This window comes from Lissotriton helveticus, chromosome 12 (genome assembly GCF_964261635.1).
Source record: "Lissotriton helveticus chromosome 12, aLisHel1.1, whole genome shotgun sequence".
NCBI lineage: Eukaryota > Metazoa > Chordata > Amphibia > Caudata > Salamandridae > Lissotriton > Lissotriton helveticus.
The window spans coordinates 249,177,153-249,198,623 of NC_136073.1; the positions used below are offsets into that span (position 1 = coordinate 249,177,153).

General features: G+C 47.1%; 1 protein-coding gene across 3 annotated transcripts in view; it reads left to right on the plus strand.

Annotated features, from left to right (window-relative positions):
• DEF8 (differentially expressed in FDCP 8 homolog) overlaps positions 1-21,471 on the plus strand; it is a 231,440-nt gene that overhangs the window by 64,361 nt on the left and 145,608 nt on the right. For all 3 annotated transcript variants that reach the window (XM_078670285.1, XM_078670288.1, XM_078670287.1), the window contains exons 6-7: positions 369-510; positions 1,809-1,973. In XM_078670285.1, the coding sequence (XP_078526411.1) occupies positions 369-510; positions 1,809-1,973 (307 nt within the window). The remainder of the gene's footprint in view (positions 1-368; positions 511-1,808; positions 1,974-21,471) is intronic.

A 21,471-nucleotide genomic window follows, 5' to 3' on the forward strand; every position in this document is an offset into this window, starting at 1 on the left:
TTGTAATTGGTGTTGCAATATTTAGCAATGCCAATAGCTCAAACTTAATTAATGCGAGACCTATTGCATTGCAAATGCTTGTTATTATCACTAACATGTTTTTAGTCTTATTTTTGCCATGCTTTTCCTTCCTTTTTTGTTTGCTCCTCTGTTTTTAATCTTTTTCCCACCTCTACTCTTCTAACTCCTGCTCTGCCCTTTTGTTTTTATTTCTGTATACTTTTGTTTCACCTCTTGTTTTATCTCGTATTTCGTGTGGTTTTATTTTCCACTGTTCTGTGATTTCTTTTTTGGATAAGTCACCCCACTGACCCTCTCACGCTTTTCCCCTTTCTTTAGTATTCATTCAATGCATTTCTCTTTTCAAGGATCCAAGTGAAGAGGAACCAAATATTCGGATCCTCCTGGAGCATCGATTCTACAAAGAAAAGAGCAAAAGTGTCAAACAAACATGTGATAAATGCAACGCCATTATCTGGGGCCTGATCCAAACCTGGTACACATGCACAGGTACTGAGGAAGCATGTTCCTTTCTTGATCTTTGCAACAGCACTGGCAGAATCTTTGCATGTCTGCAGCACGAAATCATTAAAGGCAAAATAGAGATTACATGCATTCACAAATGATATCAAAGACTCAGCCATATAAGGAAAGTCCAGGGCTATACTGTATAGCTTCGCACAGCTGCAGAAGTTAAAACCCCACAGATTTTCACAAGAAGGCAAAAGCTGGCACAAACCAGCACTGATTGAGAAAGTTTTTCATCAACCTTCTCAATTTAAAGAAGGCCGCAACACACATGCAGATGCAAAGGTACGCTTCACACACTTGCACAAGTAAAGGAAGGGCCTCTTCTAGGAGCAAAGAAAAGATTTAACACACCTACACAAGTAAAATAGAGGTTTTCACACACTTGTACACGCAAAGAATCGGTCCCATGCAACTGCACAGATAAAGGCATGGTTCACACCTGCTTTAGGAAAGGACATGCCTCACATGCCTGCAGGAGTGAACGGGTTTCAGCATCTCAGAGAACTGTCAAGTTGTACTAATGGCAAAAGGGAAGGAAAGCATCATAGTCAACCTCCTTCTCTTGTGTGCTGTATTGATTAGATAAACTGTAGAATGTGATGGCTGTGCACTGCTTGTTAATCCAATCAGGTATGCTTTGTATATCGTGCTCCTAGGAGTACTCCCCGCTCAGGAGTACAATAGTAATCTATGAAGGATAACTTTATTTATAAAACTTTCGCTGGATTTTTTCAGCACACAAGTCAGTACCCTAGGAGACACCCACACATCCCGTGTCAGTGCTACCTTCATGTATTGATTAGATGACCATGCTTTACCAGGTATGATTAGAGAAGACATTTCTTTGGTAGTCTCTGAAGCTAATTATGAGCAAGCCACTAATTTCTGAGGCCTTATAGGATGTCTAAGTCTTGGCCCAGCAGCAAAATGATGAATGCCAAGGGGTAAGCATAGTGAGGGCAGAATAAATGCCAGTGTGATCAATAGAGTGTTGATGTCAGCCTCTAAACATGCTACTGATGAAAGGACACTAGTGGGTAAACTGCCCATGAAGGAGAGATCTCAAGTGTATGAGGTGAACACAGGGGAACTTATTCCAGCATGGCATCCTGAGTAAAAGGGGGCTGCTCGCACGTTTTGCTGGGCAAGGGAGGAAGATACTAGCTGAACAGTTGGTTTGATACTATTCATTGGGAAATGGGGAAAGAGTGTTCGAATCAGTGCGTAAAGGGAAGGTTTGATTCTTCTCTTCTTTACTTTGCCTTCCCTTTCCTCAGGGTGCTATTACCGGTGCCACAGCAAATGTCTGAACCTGATCACCAAATCCTGTGTGAGGTCAAAGGTCAGCCACCAGTCTGAGTACGAGCTGAACATATGCCCGGAGATTGGATTGGACAGCCAGGATTATCGCTGTGCTGAGTGCCGTGCACAAATTTCCCTGCGTAAGTGCAGGAGCCTATATCCTGATACTTGTTTCTTCCAATCAGTTGTACAAAATAATTGTTGGATGTAGTAATAATGCAAAGTATGCTCCTTGAATCTGTCATGCACACTTGTCCATTCAGTCTGGAGTACATTTGTACCTGAGCTCACAAACAGATACCCCTTTGGTTCCCTCCGAATAAACCTTTTTAGTAGACCTAGAATGTCAGTTTGAGGAAGACAGCAATGGGAAATCATCAAATGTTAGCAGATGCCTGGTCCATCCTTGTCTTCGCTGCCTCATTTAGAGAGTGTGGATGGACTGAATTCCCAATGGTGGAGCCATTTGGCACTGACTTTCAGCAGACACTACACCAGAGGACATGATGCCTCCTACAGTCCATTCCCTCTGGTGTCCTTTATATCTAGGTCTGCCATGTACACTCGGTGGACCTATAAAGGAAAAGTCAGTAAACCCCCTCTTGCTGCCGGAAAACACCTTGTTTCAGAATGTTCACTAGATATGTTATTTCACAATATTGACCCGTGCTTTGAATGGGTTACCTAGAGAGAGGTCAGGAGTGCTGTGCCCATGATCTACTGCCATGTTTCCTTCCCTACTGTAAAAGCGCTTCCCGCCATGCAGGCAGGAGGTGTTTTGGAGGGAAAAACCTCAACCAAACAGGCAGACAACTTTAAGTTTCACAGACAACTTAAAAGAATGTTGAAGTCTTAATTATTTCCCCTCTACCAGATGTTGGCTACAGATGGCTGTAGCAGAGCCTACCTTGAGTAAGTGAATGGGTTAGTAAAAGGAAGTGGAAATACTGTATATTTTGGGACTGTTCTGCTGAACTCTGTCGTTTCTTAAAAACAAATCAGACAGACATGACGAGTTTATTTTGATTTAAATGATGACCTGATTCAGCCATTTAACTTGGATGGAGCCGTTCTTTCCAGAAAGCAATGCCATTCTTTCGTAACAGGGAGCACTGTGAGGTTTCTTTAAGTGTCCATCTTATCCTGAATGAAAACATAATATGTTCGAGGCATGTGGGCTGCTGAATTTATATCTATGCATAGATCGCCACCTAGTGTTGGGTCCGGATGATTGCATATTGTTGTCCTGGAAGAGTCTTCGAAGTATCACGAGATAGGTGGCTCCTCCCCTGGACTACAGTGCGCATGGGCATCCCCTCCATGCTCAGATTGTTTTTTTCCGCCATTGGGTTCGGATGTACTTCTTAACTCCCGTTCGGAATTTATACTAGTTACTCTTTTTCGAGGCCAAAAGGCCTTAGGGGTGTCGGTATTGTCTTTCGTTCGGTGCCTTTTACCTTTTCAGTTCTTTGAACTAGACGTCGAAAGACTTTTAGCCTTTCGACGCCAAAGGCCCCTCGACGATCGACGATGGAACGGAGTCCGTTCAAGCACTGCCCCGTCTGCAACTCAAAATATCCCCACATCGACGTGCACCCGGTGTGCAACAAATGTCTTTCACCGGACCACGACGAGGCCAGCTGCATGGCCTGTTCAAAATTCAGATTCGGCACCAGACCCAGAAAACATCTTTGGTGGTGACGACGAAGAAAATGTACAAGAAGACGATCCGGAGCACTCGGATCCCGCGTCGGAGCCAGACTCCACCTACAACGAGGACGAGGAAGAACTCTACGTCCATGATGAAGACATCGTCGAGGTAGGAGACGACGTACAACCTATCGGAGCCGTCGACGACGACTCAAGTGAGGAGCTAGGCCCAACCGCAGTTGCGGGGACCCATAAAGACTCTTCCACGGCTCAGGTCGAGGCATCGCCGGAAGGCCTTAGCCAAGATCTTCAACACCGTTCTCTAGTCCCGCTTCAAGGCCAGACTAAGAACATTTCCAAAGAGCCATCAGTCGATAGGCTACACTCAGTGGACAAATCGAAACCAAAACAAAAAGACTCAAAATCGAAACCGAAACTGGTTAAAACACCCATCGGCTCGACGACTTCGGAACCTACCAAGTCGAAACGTGCACTCGACCCCTCGGGGTCGAAAGGGGGCGTCGACCCAAAGATCGGATTGACTACGCCAGTGTCGACGGTTAAGCACGTCACGCTCAAGCCGACATCGACGTCCGGCTCCAAAGATGGCGACTCTTCCAAGGGACTCGAGGCCCGAAAGACCATCGATCTAAAAATGAAGAAGCCACTGTTAGTCAAGGCCTTCGACCCGAAGCCAAAACTCGGACCGAAAGCGCCCACCGCGTCGAAACACAAGGCCGTTCCTGCTGCGCAACAACGGCTCGAATTCACCCAAGGCCTCAAACACACGGAACTGCCGAAGTCGGTCGGATCGAAGACAACGCCTCCATCGAAGCAAGTCAGCCCGTCACCGATGCTTACGGCGCCGATAAAGTTCGGTCTTCCCCCGACAGCACGACCTAAATCCGTTCAACACACGCAGGCTACCGACTCTTCCAGGTCAACGTCGGTTCCCGCAACCACTCGGCCTCGGACGGAAGAAGTCATATTCCAGCCACCGTCCTACGACGACCAGTCGAAACTCTACATCGACTCCGAATCAGGTCGACTCACCGTTTATAAGCGTAAGATCATGCCTGAAACGCCTATGGAACATTATAGGATACCACTAAAGAACAAGAGCAATGCAATAGGTCTCGCATTAGGAAAGTTTGAGCTATTGGTATTGTAAATGACACATTTTTTATTTATGTGTTGGTTTTGAAAATAGCGAAATTAATAGCTTTGTCATTTACAATGCCAATAGTTTTAACTTTCGCAAACGTGACACCTATAGCATTTGTAATGCAATATGTGTTGTATTTACGTGACTTACATGTATTGATATTACAAATAACAATGGCTTTTAATTTGTTTTAATAATTAATACTTAAATAAGTTATTGTAATTTATGGCAATAGCTTAAACTTTTTTAAATAACTTTTATGAAGATTATGTTCAGTGTATTTTATTGTGACGAAAATACAAGAACAGAAGTGAAATATTAACATCTTTTTGTGACATTTGTAATAAAGCTTGAAACATTGAGAGAACATATTTGAACCAGTTGTTGTTGAATGGTTGAACAGAGTGATGCTGTGGCGTTGAGTGGTGCAGAGTGATGCTGTGGCGTGGAGCGATGCAGAGTGATGCTGTGGCGTGGAGCGGTGCAGAGTGATGCTGTGGCGTGGAGCGGTGCAGAGTGATGCTGTGGCCTGGAGCGGTGCAGAGTGATGCTGTGGCCTGGAGCGGTGCAGAGTGATGCTGTGGCGTGGAGCGGTGCAGAGTGATGCTGTGGCGTGGAGCGGTGCAGAGTGATGCTGTGGCGTGGAGCGGTGCAGAGTGATGCTGTGGCGTGGAGCGGTGCAGAGTGATGCTGTGGCGTTGAGTGGTGCAGAGTGATGCTGTGGCGTTGAGTGGTGCAGAGTGATGCTGTGGCGTTGAGTGGTGCAGAGTGATGCAGAGTGATGCTGTGGCGTTGAGTGGTGCAGAGTGATGCTGTGGCGTTGAGTGGTGCAGAGTGATGCTGTGGCGTTGAGTGGTGCAGAGTGATGCTGTGGCGTTGAGTGGTGCAGAGTGATGCTGTGGCGTTGAGTGGTGCAGAGTGATGCTGTGGCGTGGAGCGGTGCAGAGTGATGCTGTGGCGTGGAGCGGTGCAGAGTGATGCTGTGGCGTGGAGCAGTGCAGAGTGATGCTGTGGCATGGAGCGATGCTGAGTGGTGCTGTGGCGTTGAGTGGTACTGTGGCAATGTAAAATAGGGCAAGGCGAGAGCTGGAGGGGCCTTGGGAGGAACCAGAAACATTTGAAGCTAACGAGGATGGCAGAGAGCTGATGAAAGGGACGCTTGTGGATGCCTGACACTTGTGGATGTCTGATGTTGAGTCATTCCGGGAGCCAATAGGAGCGCTGGAGGGCAGGGTTAAACTCTAAGCACGCAGGCTGTTGAGTTTCAGCGATCGTACCAGGCGCGAAATGAAACAAGACTGACCCAATGGCTGCCGAGGGAAAGAAGGACACGGAACACGCGGAAGAGCCCGGTGAGTGTGGGGGGGGTGTGTGTGTATATGAGTGTGCGCGTGTGCCCATGAGTGGGGGGTGCGTGCGTGGCTGTGTATGTGCGCGTGAGCGGGGGGGTGCACGTGTGTGTGTGTGTGTATGTGCCTGCGTCTGTGTGTGTGCCTGCCTGCGTTTTTAGGTTGGAATCTGAGGCAGGGGATGTGCACGGCGCCGGGCTGGGCGTGCGCGCCCACGAGGTAAAGTCGACGCTCGTGCCCATCCCCTGTCTCAGATTCGGAGACGGACGGCTATAGTTGTCGAGGTAGACGCATGCAAGCATGCGTATTCTAGCTCGACCTAAAAAGTAGCTCCTAAAGCAGGAACATTAGAAGGACACCAGGCAAGGAGCCATGTTCCACCGCAGGGACAGACGGGCTTTCTGTAGCCCTCTTCCTTCACTCATTGACCGTGCGTGTCATTTACATTTTGCTTCCGCCACCATAGCATGCACCGGGACACTCCGTTGGAGTAGCCGTGTGCTTTCTAAATTGGTTTAATTAATTCATACATATACTTATGGGTCAGATCGTTTCGCAGTGAATGACAATATTTTACTTGTGCACTTCAACCTAAAAAGTATCCCACTTCAGTCCGAGACCTGTTGGTCCAATCTCTGCTCTCAATCCATATTTTTTCTAAATTACTTTTGTTGTGGGGTTTTTTTCTTTATTTTTTCCCAATATGTACCTGCCACCTTTAAAAAGTGTAATTTATTTTACTAGTTTCATTTAAAATGTTAAAGCCTATTGCACCTCTTTGCCCAAAAAAAGTAAGTAAATAAAACATTGCATGCTTGCGAAGGCAGACCTATTGGCGTTGCCAGTGTTTGTTGTCTCTGCTCTTGAATCTGAGGTGTGTGCGGAAATGCACCACCTCATGTGTCTTGGGCCACGCCTCTATGCATATGAGGAATTACAGAAGGGAATATGCAGATTTCCCTTGCCCCTCCCATTATACCGAATAGCTTTGGGGCACAAAAAAGTGAACAATGGTGTGTTGCGATCCAGAGCCAATTTCATTAATTTTGGCCCTGGTTTCAGAACCTCTCCACCAGTAGCACTACAATAGGTGCAGAAAACACTGCACGAGTTGGCATGAGACCCCTTTGTATGAGTCGAACTTCTGTCACCAATACAAACTGACATTGGAACAGGACCGTACTGTGCCCTATAGTCATGTCCTTTAAAGTCAAAATACTCTGATCTTTTACTCAAAGAGTGTGAGAACCCTATAAGGAATCAAAGTCAGCAGGGCAGTTCATGATTACCTCAGTTTGCATGGTCCCTATTGCTTATACGGTTTTTTCTTTTGCCTGATGGGTTTCTGTAGTTTTTTCATGCGACATGATGCGAATTGAGTCGCCTCTCAGGGAGTTAAAGGGCTTTCCTGATGGGTAGGTTTGGGAGCTCTAGATTTGAAGCTGAAGGTTGTAGGAGTTTGTCAGACTGACTTTGACATGGTGTTCACACTACATGCTCATCCAATCTTTGGCCTCTCTGCAGAGCGCACAGAGTTATGATCACATTTGTGCAAAATGAAATTATGATTTTACGGTAGAGTGTGTGAAGAAGGTTTGCAGCTGTCAAAATATTGACAGTGCCTAAGGAAAAGAAAATGTAGTGTTTACTGATGGGGAGGGCGTGTGCGTATGCCTTGTCACTCAGGACTCTTCCCCTTTTTTAGACCTTTGTCATTTTTAACTCTCAGTGTGATGATTTCAGAATTTTTCAAAATCTCTAATTTTCATAATAGAAGCATTTTAATTGTAATTATTTACAACAGTATCATTGTCGTTACTCAGTTCTCCATTGTTGAATAAAATCTCCACTAACAAACATTGGTAAGTCCAAGGTCTGGCTTGTTTTCGGTATAAACTTTTGTTGTATAGTGTAGTTTAATGCACTCGCAGAAAATTCACCAAGATGTAACTGAATTATTCTGGTGGCACCCTGGATCTTGCAATGGATTCTAGCTCACATGTTTTAGGCCCTGCACTACATTACATACGCCACAAAGCTTGTAAAAGATTTTTCCATATACTTTTTTAGCATGTGAGACCCACCACCTTTTTCAATCCTACTGAAAGCACAGAGTAAGTAACCTCTTCTGTAAAATACACAACTAGTTGCCAGCAATCCCGTCCTAGCTACTTTGAGGCTTTTGCGACGCGGTATTAACTTATCCCCCGGAAGCCTGGCGAGCATCCATTTTCTTAAAACCCTTACTGTGCTGTCTGGGACCTGTTCCCTCGCTGTTCTCTGTCGTCACACCTGCTCCATCCACCGCGCGCGCCAGCGCGAGGCATGTTAGTTCCGCTTTCTCCCTGACATTTCCTCTCTTATCGGTTTGCACAGTTATTCGTTTGTTTAATTCACACCGCGAGCCCAGTGTCAAAATAGAAACCCGAACCCGCTTCCATGCCTAATTTACGAGCTCGGGCAACCTTGACAGATTCCTGCACAAAAACAAGCTTGCCTGCAAGGCAGGTGAACTTGAACCATGGATCACTAGTGCCTGAGTTGGTGCTAGGCTGCACACAAACAAGCTTGCCTGCAATGCAGGTGAACTTGCACCATGGATCACTAGTGCCTGAGTTGGTGCTAGGCTGCACTCAGTGCGCCAGAGCAGGGAGAATTTAGGAATGTCTCATATCCAAGTACATATTTGCCCATTCCTGCCCTCTCCTCATGCAACGCATTGCAGCACGTTGTGTGACTTATTAGCAGTTCTGCCCCCAAGGGTATACTTCCAAGGCAGGTGCCCAGCACGGTTTTCGTTCACATATTTAGGGCAGTTTATAAGCATGTGGCTGGTTTTGCCTCCCAACCGATGAACTACACCTTAAGCTGCACTGTGCAGGTCCCCTCCTGTCCTGCAGCCCCTTCCTCAGCCACGGCACTTTCATAGCTCAGAAGGGGCAGAAAACGAGAGAGTACTTTCAAAGAGTTAAAGCAGGCGGGCACCAAATGCATGTCAATGGGCATCCCGCTGTGCTTCTCGGTGGGGTGTACTGGAGTAATGCTGACTGCAGGACAAACCTTCCGAATATGCCCCCCCCCCCCCCGCTACACCACTCTTCTTGTTCTCTATCCAATTAAGGTCAATGTTAGTCTCGTTCGTTCCAATTGCGCGGGGGGGGGGGGGGGGGCAGGGGGTTGAATGCCTCTTCTGGACCTCGCAGCGCTACACCATAGCAGTGAGGCCCATGGGTGGGGGCTCCTCCCCTTCCCTAGTTGCAACAAGACCCACCTCGAACTTAATTGTCTGAGGAGGAGGAGGGGGAGGAACAAGAGGGCCGGTGAGATCACGTGTTGATGGGCTGATTGTGGGGCCCTGGGAACAGTCCACTCAGCTTATGCCCAGCGCGGGCTCGGCACAAGGCAACTGCCTGAGGGTGCAGTCACACACTACATCTGCTGTAGGGGGAGGAGGCTGCTCCCTCTATGTCTGTAAGCAGTGAAAACAGAGGCATGGTTTCACTGATGGGCTCTGCCCAGCTTAGGAGTTTGCGTCTACGCGAGCACATTTTCTCGGTGCTTTCTAGAGGCATTGTCCTGGGCTGTAATGGACGCACCACAGCACAGATTAGGTCGGTGCACCCAATAGGTAATACAGCCCCATTAAGCAAGGTACCATTTTTTTCGCAGTCGTTATGCATCTGTACTCCAGGTGCAGAAGTACAGATTGACGCACTGTACTCATCTACGCCTTGTGAACCCTTCATTATGGCCGCGCATCTCAGACCGGGAGTCTGTGCCCAATTACGCATAAAAGATATGCCGTGTCCGGTGCAGTTCAGACTTGTGCTTGCGCTGGAACAGTACAGCATTGCAGAGGGACAGGCGGCTCTGAACAGTGAGGGCCGGGGAAGAAAGGTCTAGAGGTCCCTGGAACACCTTTACCCTCCGGCTAAGATATGTTCCCGAGGACTCTCAAACTGCACCGCCTCGTATTGGCGCGCACTTCGAGCGCCTCCCGAGGCCGATTTCATCTTGTGCCAGGGTCTGTAATACAGCACAGGGAAAATGGATTCCGTGAAATGCATGGGGCCAGACTCATGCAAATAAGAGTGCTCTCCCTTGGGGTAAGTCCAGAGCGATCCATGCTACAGAAGGGGTCACAGAAGTGTTCGTGGCGTCTTCTGTGATATCAAAAAGTCCATAGGCCGTAAAATCCAACGCCAACACCGCACTTCGCACCGGAGACAATTTGTGAATATGCCGCAGGCGAGCGTTAGTCTGTTTCACATAAACCATTACAACACAAAAACAAGGTATTACCCGTGAAAGGAAACCCGGGGACCTACCTGTGGGCTTTATGTCTGCAGTCCGGATAGAACGGAAGCCAGGCAACTTGTTTTGGGACGGGGGCGGGGCCGCAAACAGGAAGCGGACGGGACTGGAGCCCCGCGCTTCTGTAATCAGCCGGAAGATTTGCCTGTGAACTAGCGGAGCTCCCGTGGTCGTGGAGAGCCCCGCCTGTTGTGAAGACTGAACCGCAGGCTGCCGAGGGAGACAGGGACACACGAAAAGACCCCGGTAAGTGTGGGGGGAGGGGGTGCGCGCGTGTATGTGTATGTGCGTGTGTGTGTGTGTGTGTGTGTGTGTGTGTGTGTGTGCGTGTGTCTGTCTGCGTGTGTGTGTCTGTCTGCGTGTGTCTGTCTATGTGTGCGCGCGCCTGTATGTGTGTGCATGCAGAGGGGTGGGGGCTGGCTGTGTCTGTGTGTGTGTGCCATTAATGCATGCGAGCAGAGCGACGCGAAAGCAGGGGCTGGGAGTTCATCTGCGCAGGCGCGGCTCAGACGCGCGCTCCCGCGGTCAAAACTGAGACTGCAAAAGCGCGCGTCTGAGTCGTGTCCACATTCCTAAAAAGTGATCACAATAGTTGTCGAAGCACTGCAATCAATGCTTCGCATTGAATGCAGGTCGTGCTTCGACCTAAAAAGAGAGACTCTACCACCTCTCCCATTCTTTTTGAACCCATGCAATCATATGGTCAGGACTATACCTACTCTCCCACACATATCACTGAGGATGTGGAGGGAGGGGACAATGAGGACCAGTTTAGTTTAACTATCCTATTGATACTGATCAAGATGAGTTCCAGCAGTGGGCTGATACTGTGGACCCTGACCCACACACCACCCCTGATACTCTTTCATATGCTATCAAGCCTTCGCCTACTGAAGATACTGCTGCGTTCAACGCACTAATTGAGAGGGCGGCACATAACCATGACGTAGATATGCACGCTGACCCCGTGGAGGAAGACTTTCTTTTTGATACATTCTCCACATCAGAAAGATCTATAAAGACTCTGCCTTTGCTCAAAGGTGTGCTCAAACATGCCAGTGACATTTTTAAAGAGCCCACTAAAGCAAGGGTGGTGAACCCAAGAATTGAAAGGAAGTACCGGCCTGCGCCCGTGGACCCTACCTACATCAAGGGCCAACTCCCACTGGACTCCTTAGTGGTGGCTAATGCTCGCAAAAGAGCAAACTCTTAGACAACGGGTGATGCTCCTCCTCCGGACAAAGAATCCAAGATCTTAGAAGCCTCTGGGAAACGTGTGGCAGCTCAAGCTGCTAATATTTGGAGGATCTCCAATACCCAAGCCCTGTTAGCAAGATATGACAGGGCACACTATGACACGTTAGAGCAGCTAATACAACACCTGCCAGATTCTTATAAGGAGGGAGCAGAAATGCTTATACAGGAGGGGAAGTTAATCTCCAACGCGCCCATTAAGTGCACGCTGGATGCAGCCGACACAGCAGCGAGGGCCATAAACACTAGCGTTATGCTCAGGAGGCATGCCTGGCTCCGCATCTCTGGATTTAAGTCGGAAATCCAAACTACCCTACTCAATCAGCCAGTAAACCCTGACTTCCTGTTTGATCCAGAGGTAGACACCACTCTTGAAAAGATTAAGAAGGACACTGAAACTGCGAAATCCATGGGAGCTCTGCAGTCTAAGCAGTTCAGGGGCGGTTCCTTTCGTCGCTCCGGTAACAGGGGAGCTTCAAGAGGCAAGCGTCGCAACAAGCCCAATACACCAAGGGATGCACACAAACCACCTCTAACAAGAACAATAGGGGTGGATACCGTGGAAACAGCACCAAGGGCAGAGGGCGTGGAAATAATAATGCCAGATCCTCCGCCACTAACAAGCAGTGACGTCTTGTCACTGCCACCGACCATATAACACCGGTCGGGGGGAGACTCCAGCAGTTCCTGCCAGTCTGGGAAGGCATTACCACGGACAGGTGGGTGAGACAACTTATACAACACGGTTATTGTCTAGAACTAACCTCCACTCCACCCAACATACCCCCAAGGCACCGTCCTATGTCCGCCGAGCACATGCACTTATTGCAGCAAGAAGTCATATCCATGCTGCAAAAAGGGGCCATAGAACTCGTGCCTTTAGAACAACAGCGAACAGGGGTGTATTCACTGTACTTCTTAATCCCAAAAAAGGACGGGTCTCTCAGGCCCATTCTAGACCTCAGACCTCTAAACCAATACATCCTATCAGAACACTTTCACATGCTCACGTTACAGCAAGTTCTCCCGTTGCTCAGTCAAGGAGATTTCCTAGCAAACCTAGATCTGAAGGATGCCTATTTCCACATTCCCATTCACCCCAGTCACAGGAAATATCTCAGGTTCACCATCAACAACCAGCATTACCAGTTCAAGGTCCTGCCTTTCGGGGTCACTACAGCCCCCAGAGTGTTTACGAAGGGCTTAGCGACAGTGGCCGCGCATCTTCGGAGGCAACACATCCATGTCTATCCGTATCTGGACGACTGGCTTGTACAAGCAAAGTCAGCCCAGCAGTGTGCCAACCACATGTCGCGCACAATCCACCTCCTACACAGTCTGGGATTTTCGCTCAATTACCAGAAGTCCCATCTTCAACCCGCACATGTACAGCAGTACCTAGGCGCAGAAATAAACACGCTTGCTGCCACAGCGCAACCAAACTCAGCGAGGGTCAAAATTCAAGCCACAACACTCACTCCCAGCGCAGGTGTTCATGCAACTAATAGGCATGATGGCCTCCTGCATCTTTATTGTCCCTCACGCGAGGCTACACATGCGTCCGCTTCAGAAATGCTTGGCACGCCAGTGGAACCAGGCTCAAGGACAGCTAAAAGACCTAGTGTTGGTGACCGGTGGTCGTGCATACAACTCTCTGCATTGGTGGAACACACATAACCTTTGCAGGGGACGACCGTTCCAAGAGCCTGTACCACAGATAGTACTGACGAAGGACGCATCTCTCCAGGGCTGGGGAGCGCATGTCCTCCATTATACAGTGCAGGGACTACGGACACCGCAACAGCAGAAGATGCACATCAACCTACTGGAACTGATGGCAATCTTGATGGCGATGAAGGCATTCAAGTTGCATCTCTGCAACAAAGTCGTGCTGATCCGGACGGACAACATGACTGCGATGTATTACATCCAGAAGCAAGGGGGGACACACTCTCCACAATTGTCACACCTAGCACAGTGCATGTGGAAGTGGGCCATTCAAAGAAACATGTTCCTCATGGCGGAACACCTCCCAGGCAGGGACAACCAGATGGCGGACCTGCTCAGCAGACACAGCCATCAGATGCACGAGTGGGAGATACATCCCTCAGTGCTCCAACCATATTTCCAGCGGTGGGGGTCATCCAGAGATCGACCTATTCGCCACACACGAAAATGCAAAATGCTGCACCTTCGCCGCCAGGTTCCCACACCCGCAGTCTCAGGGCAATGCGATATGGATGAACTGGTCGAACAGATTTGCGTACGCCTTTCCTCCAGCACCACTCATACCGCTAGTGGCACGCAAACTGAGGCAACACTCCATGACGATCATCCTGGTTGCTCCAACGTGGGCAAGGCAGGCATGGTACACCACGTTCCTGGAACTTTCCGTGGTTCCCCACCAGTGCCTAAGACTCACACCCAGTCTCCTCACTCAGAGCCATGGAGACATTCAGCACCCAGATACGCAGCAGTTGAACCTTGCAATATGGCTCCTGAGGTCATAGAGTTTGGCTACCTAAACCTGCCTCCTGACTGCATGGACATCATAAAGGAGGCTAGGCGACCTACCACCAGGGCCTGCTACGTGGCACAATGGAAGCGTTTTGTTATCTATTGCTCCAATAATAACATAAATCCACTTGATGCTTCCACGCAAAACATCATAGGTTAATTGCTGCACCTATACAGGTGTAATCTAGCGTATAGTTCCATCAGGATACATTTAGCTGCAATGGCGGCTTATCTTCAAAATAGACAGCACCTATCCCTTTTCAGAGTGCCAGCCATTAAAGCTTTTATGGAGGGACTGAAAAGGGTCATTCCTCCAAGACACCCGCCTTCGCCTGTCTGGAACCTCAACATAGTCCTCACCAGGCTCATGGGCCCACCATTTGAACCTTTTCACTCTTGTGAGATACAATTTCTCACATGGAAAGTGGCTTTTCTGGTGGCAATTACGTCGCTACGACGAGTTAGCGAGCTGCAAGCCCTCACTATTCAGGAGCCTTTCATTCAGATACATGATAATAGGGTTGTGCTGCGCACCAACCCTAAATTTATGCCCAAGGTAGTGTCGCAGTTCCACATTAACCAAACTATTGAACTACCTGTATTCTTCCCAAATCCTGATTCAGTGGCAGACAGAGCACTCCACACACTAGATGTTAAAAGGGCTCTCCTGTATTACATAGACAGGACTAAAGATTTCAGGAAAACTAAACAACTGTTCGTTGCCTTCTCTTCACAGCACAAGGGCAACCCAATTTCTAAATCAGGTATAGCCAGATGGATTGTTAAGTGCATCCAAATCTGTTATCAAAAGGCTAAACGCACGTTAAAAGTTCCCCCAAGAGCGCATTCCACACGCAAGTTGGGGGCATCCATGGCTTTCCTAGGTAACATTCCTCTAGAGGACATATGTAGAGCAGCCACATGGACCACCATACAAACATTCACCAAACACTACTGTGTGGATGTACACTCAAAACAGCAAGCTGCTGTAGGTCAGGCTGTTCTCAGAACTCTTTTTCAGACTGCTGCAGCTGGCACGGGCAACCGCCGCTAAGGAGGGTACTACTATTTATTCTATGCATAGATATAAATTCAGCAGCCCACATGCCTCGAACGGAATATGCTACTTACTAGTATGCATCTGTTCTTGGCATGTAGGGCTGCTGACATTTATATCGCCCGCCCTCATCCCCGGAGCCTGTCGCAGCTGTAGCACTCAGAATTAATTGAATTATTCTCATGCATGGTCATCACTTACTATATCACACTCCATCTCTGCCACAATGGCGAAAAACAATCTGAGCATGGAGGGGATGCCCATGCGCACTGTAGTCCAGGGGAGGAGCCACCCATCTCGTGATACTTCGAAGACTCTTCCAGGACAATAATGTGCAATCATCCGGACCCAACACTAGGCGGCGATCTATGCATAGATATAAATTTCAGCAGCCCTACATGCCAAGAACAGATGCATACTGGTAAGTAGCATATTCCTACCAGGGCCACTGAAATTATGCAGCAGGAGAGGGCAAAATGATATGGCATGGCTGAGTAAATTATGCAGCAAGAAAAGACAAATTATGCGGCATATTGCAAAACATTTTGTGATAGTATTCATTATTTTGCAATTTTTACATATATTGACAATGTCAGGGTATTGGTTTCACCTGATTGGGACCAGTTTAACGCTCAAATATAGCAACTATTCCTCAATCCATTGAAAAGTGCAATCCCATCAACCTCTTCATTGAAACAATACAGAGGCTCCGGCAGCACATTGATAACACCAAGCCTGCTCCAATTCGTACTCCAACCCCTTCCTGTAGAATCCTGCAATGGCCAGCCTTCAAAGCTCTATCTCTCAGAGATCTCGCTGATCTACTTAACTCTCTCGATTCCACTTTTTATGAAGATGACGTCTTACCATCGTCCTTGATCAGAGCTTCCTCTGGGGATACTCTCCTACCCCTACTTCATAGTCGAAATCTCAGCCACTCATGCCACTTTCCAGAAGGCCTCCAGACAGGCTAGATCCTTCCATTCCTAAAGAAACCTACACTAGACCCTGATGACTTTGCCAACTATGGGCCCATCACTCATCTACTATTCGTAACGAAAATCATTGAAAAATCAGTCTTTGGCCAACTCCAAGATCACATCAATGCTAACCATCTCCTTCACGACTGCCAGTCTTGCTTCTGAACATGCTGCAGCAAGGAGACTGCAGACATGCACATACTACACAATGCCCTCTTGACCACAAATGGAGATGACAACTGCCTCTTAATGTTGCTGACCTCTCAGCTGCCTTCAACACAGTCTACCATCCAACTCTTATATGCACCCTGGAGTCTTGAATGAGACTCATGGCAGTGTCCTTCTGTGTTTCTCCTTCTATCTTTACAACAGACATCAGTTTTTTCACATGGACACCTTCAGGTCACAAAAGATCTCTATCATAATTGGAGTCTCCCAGGACTCCATATGTCTCCTGTCATCTAATGCCTTTACATGGAGCAACTTGATTTCCTACTGCCAGATGATAGCATCAAGATTCACCAATATGACAATGGTACACAACTCTACTTGAAAGTCTCCTCTGCTTCATGTATCCAGTGCTTCAAACACTGCTTGCACATCATCCAGGACAGCTTCTGCCTGGAGTTCAAACCAATCAAGATAGAAGTCCTGATATTTGTCAAGAATAATAAAAAGATGGAGTACAAATCTTGCTCAGTAACATGAAGCTTAACAACTTTGAACCCCAACTTTTACCGAAGGACAAGTCACATGGATTCACCCTAGACACCAGCCTCACCCTCAAGGAATTTATTGCCAAAAACAGAGACATCATGGTACGAGCTCTGTCCTCTAAAGAAAGTCAAAACATTTATTCCAGAATGTGACTTTAGAATACCTATTCAAGCTCTAGTACTCTTGCATGTGGATGGTGGTAATACCCTACTCTGTGTTTTCCCTGGCTCCAATTTGGCACCCCCTATGGGGATCCTACTCGCCGCAGCAAATCTCATCCAGGGCCTCAAGAAATATGATCACATCACCCCATCTAAATGGAACTCTATTGACTCCCCTTGCTGTCCTCAACCATCTTCAAACCCAGCTGCATAATTTACAGAGCTGTCAGGACCAGCACCCAAGCTCACCATCTCTGGTGGATCTTGACTCATTTGCAGCTCGGACATCATCAGACTGAAGACTATAAAATGCAAAAAAAGGAAAAACAAGACAGAAGGCCTTTTCCATCTATACCCCAGGAGCTAGAACAATATCCCCATATCCGTCAGGACTGCCCCAACACAGTTCCAATTTAGGAAAGAGTTGAAGACTCACTGACCCGCCTTTTTAAGGGATACTACATCAATATGCATTAACCGTCCAAAATCCTGCTTCCTCTCTTCGTACTCATTAACTTTATGCTTATCTTTGACAATGTACATTACTCTATTGCCTTTTAGCTGGGTTTGTGCTATAGAAATACATTATACATACGTCCCTCTGCTATCTCATATACCAGTTCCTCATGCTCTAGTAGTGACAACAGTTTCTGGAGCCACTGATCATAACTCTGAATTATATCTTATATATAATATAATATCTTTGCTAAAATTACCTATTTCGCTACCAGGATTAACTGAGAGATCGCTTTGTTTCTTGTGAAGTGTGGTGGGTATACCCCAAATATTATTGTCTCTGGGTCTCTCTAAAGCTTTTTTAATCTGTGGCTTGTGGAATGACCATCATATATCTCCACAAAATTGGGTCTGTATTGCTCATCCCTCTAGTGTTCTGGCAGGTGTTAAACGTAGGATTATCAAATGTATGTAGCCTTGCTGGTGTGTAATGGGCATGTTCAGTGGAGAAGCGTGGCTCAGTGGTTAGAGGCGGCAGACCCGGAAGCTGAGATCGACCGTGGACCAGGGTTCGATTCCCCGCCTCGGCGGGTCTTGGGCTCAAAATTCCACGGACTCGACAATTCTCGCTCTGGTGCCTACTCAACTCACGGGGTCACACTCTGCGACTCTGGGCAATAGCTTGCTTAATCTCCACTACGGCCCCTCGCGGCGGGATGCCTGGCTTTCACCTTGTGGACACCCTGCCGGGGTTTCTCACAGGGGAATCCCAGGACAGGTTCCCTAAGCAAGCGCCGGGACGCTCACGGGCAGCTGTGCGCTTTACAAGGCCAACACATTTACATTTACGTTGCACATAGTTGTTAACTCGTGTGAAGATCCACTCCCAGTGTTTATGACCCAAAGAGTTGCATACGCCAAACACCAAATACCTAGTTGAGATTCAATTCTATAGCATCTTTTCAAAAGGGATACGTTCTGTGTGGCACTTTTTTGATTAGAGTGTGTGTTTCCAAATACCTAAGCTGCATATAGTGGAAACACCCAAGCTCCATTATGCCATATTTCCTCTTAATACTTTCAAATGGTTTGATGGCTTCTTCTCAAATAAACCTCTGAGCCTAAAGTATCCTCTTGTCTTCCTTACCTCAAACTCCTGTTGTCTCACTTCTGGAAAGAAGACCATATTGCTAGAAAGTGGTGGTAATAGTGAGGGGAATGTTTACCCCTTTAAATTGTACTCTCTTGTACCATATTTTAAGGGTGGCTTGTGTGGCTGGGGTTGTATAAAAATTCCAGCTTTTTTGATTCCTTTGGATCCAGAGTACTTCACCCAGTGACTTATTGATTAGATTCTGATGAGTGAAGTACAAGGTTTTATCCGTCTCACCTCTAAGCCACTGAGTAATGTATTGATGCTGGGCCATCTGTTAATAGTGGTGTAAATTTCGCACTTCGACCTGCCCTTTCTAGGAGGCTTTTTGACATTCTTCCAGTTGAGTCTATGCTTTTCTCCGGCCCAGGTGATCTTGGGCTTTGTCCATTCTTAATTGGTTGGGGCAGTGCCTGAAAGACGTTTAGAATCTTGGACGAGGAGCATCAATTTGAGAACAACATTACTCCCCTACCAGGATATTGCAAGATTCCTCTATGATGATAGCAGGTTCTTTGCCTCCATGACAAAAGCCTCAAACTTTCTCTCTGTGTGAGTGCGCTACTTAGATTCCATGGACCACCTTTAAAACAACAGAGTTTGAAGGTGTCCTGGTGGAACGTGATGCAATTTATTTCTAGGTGCTCTCTGATGGTTGAGAACAAAGCTTATGGGATAGAAGAAACATGGGGGCAGGTGGCAGCTCTGGTTTGTTCCCCAGCCTACATGGATTTGGTTCGAAGCTCTCCTATTTAGTAAGATCTTAGACCAGGTGTATTGTACAACGCTACTATCCATCCCCTAAATCAGCTACCAAATCCAAATTTGCCTAGTATGTTTTGGATCACCTCCACAGTCCACCCTGTTGAATGCTGTCTCTGCATCCAAGGACAGGAATACTGCTTCTCACTGTTCCTCAACCTTGTCTATTCACTGTGGGCCATACGTACGAAAATACTTAGCATTTCTTAACGGACGAGTTGTTATTTTGGTCTGTTAAGAAATGCTAAATAGCCTTTTGGCTTGTAGAAAGGTCTGAACACAGTCGTAAAAAGCAATTTCTACTAAGAAGAAATCGTATTTTACGAATCCTTAAATAAGATATTGCAAACAGGGATTTCCTATTTGCAATTTCCTATACAAATGTACACAGCATTTCCTAAATGTGAAATCGGCATTTAGGAAATGCTATTACCATTGTTATGTTCCTGGGTTAGGAACATGGAGCAAAGCAGCTTATTTCTTACATTGTCCTCACAATAACAATTTAGCTGTCAACTTTTGCACGCACAGCAATGTTGGATTAATTTCTTTGCAACTACTTTGTTTACACGTTTAGCTTCGAACAACATTATCACAATGCCTCGAACATCATGTACTAGGCCTTTGTAGGCACTATGTACAAATGTCATCCTATCTTCATCCACGGGGCGACAGGCTATCTACATATCCATAACATCGATAATCTAAGTGTACATCGCAAAGCTGTTTTCTCTTTTACCCCGTTCCGTGCTCGCGCCGGCCACTACCTTCCGGGGGCTGCACACGACCGTTGGCCGACGCAGCCCCGCCCGCTCTGTAGAACTCCCGCACCGCGGCGGAATGTCCACCGCGGTAAACAGGATAAATAACGAGCATCCTGCTAGATTAGCAGAGGAGGCACTTTAGCTGACACCGAGGGCCCTTGCAAGCTGAGAATTTACGCAGCCGCCTGACATCTAATGAGGGGTGTCCAGTTTGTGACCAAGACGGGGGTCCTTCATTCTTTTCCATCAGGTAATGGGGTTGGATCATCCCTTTGGGGAATTTTGGCTCTACACCTACCTACCCTCTAGGTACACTTAGAGTAGGGTCCGCATCGTAGGAGTTCGCTCGATTACTGCCTTGTTTTATATGCTTGCATATATACACTGCTTTAGCACCATGATAGAACTATATAAACTATTTACGCTTTTGGTGCTCGTAATCACTTTTATCTGCTGCTGTCTATTAATCATTGCAGCACATGTAGTCTATACATGAAAAACGTTAGTTCAGTAAACTTATTGAAAATGTCCCATTGTGTATTCCTTGTATACTTCTCTGAGAATAAGTCCGCACAAGTGACTGAGCAAAATGTTTTGTAATGTTTCCACGATTCATGAGGGGTCAGAGTTGTCATGTTCCGTCGTTGCCAGAAACCATTCGCTTCCTGGTGAGCTTTGGGAAGCTTATGGTGGCACTGTGAGCTAGCTGGTCTATAGGCCAGCATATCCTGCGGGGGTGTCCTGAGTCAGTCTTGGCACCAAGCCCCTAGTTTATGTTGTCCAAACAATGCGCAGATGCTACGAATTAATAGGATCTACACAACACCATTGACTCCAAGTCGATGGTAACCATGTGCAATTTTTTAAAGTGCACTAAGAATTTATTTTTCAAGTACCATAGAGCACCCACTTGCCCCGAGGGCAATTGAGCTATCTAAACAAGCACCATTTCTTTCCCCTTTGATTTAGAGGAGCCTTAGGCCCATAGGTAGGAGAAATTCCTTTGAACTACCAAAATTATGATTTCCTATTAGGAAATCGAAAATTAGGACATGCAAAACTATTTGTGCCTTTGGGCCTTAGGCCCATAGGAACAAATGAGTTAGCAGTTCCCAAATAGCAATTTCCTAATGGCGATTGTGGCTCTGTAGGAGTTGCTATTAGGAAATGATCGTTTGTACATTCCATTTTGTATTTCCTAAATAGCTATTTCTTAGGATCCGCTAATTAGGAACTGCAAAATTTGAATTTTGGACAAGTGGCCCTTTCTTACTTAAATGTGGCTTTTTAGGTCTCGCTGGCGTTGCAGCGCGAAGCGCTGCCGCCAACGAGACTTATA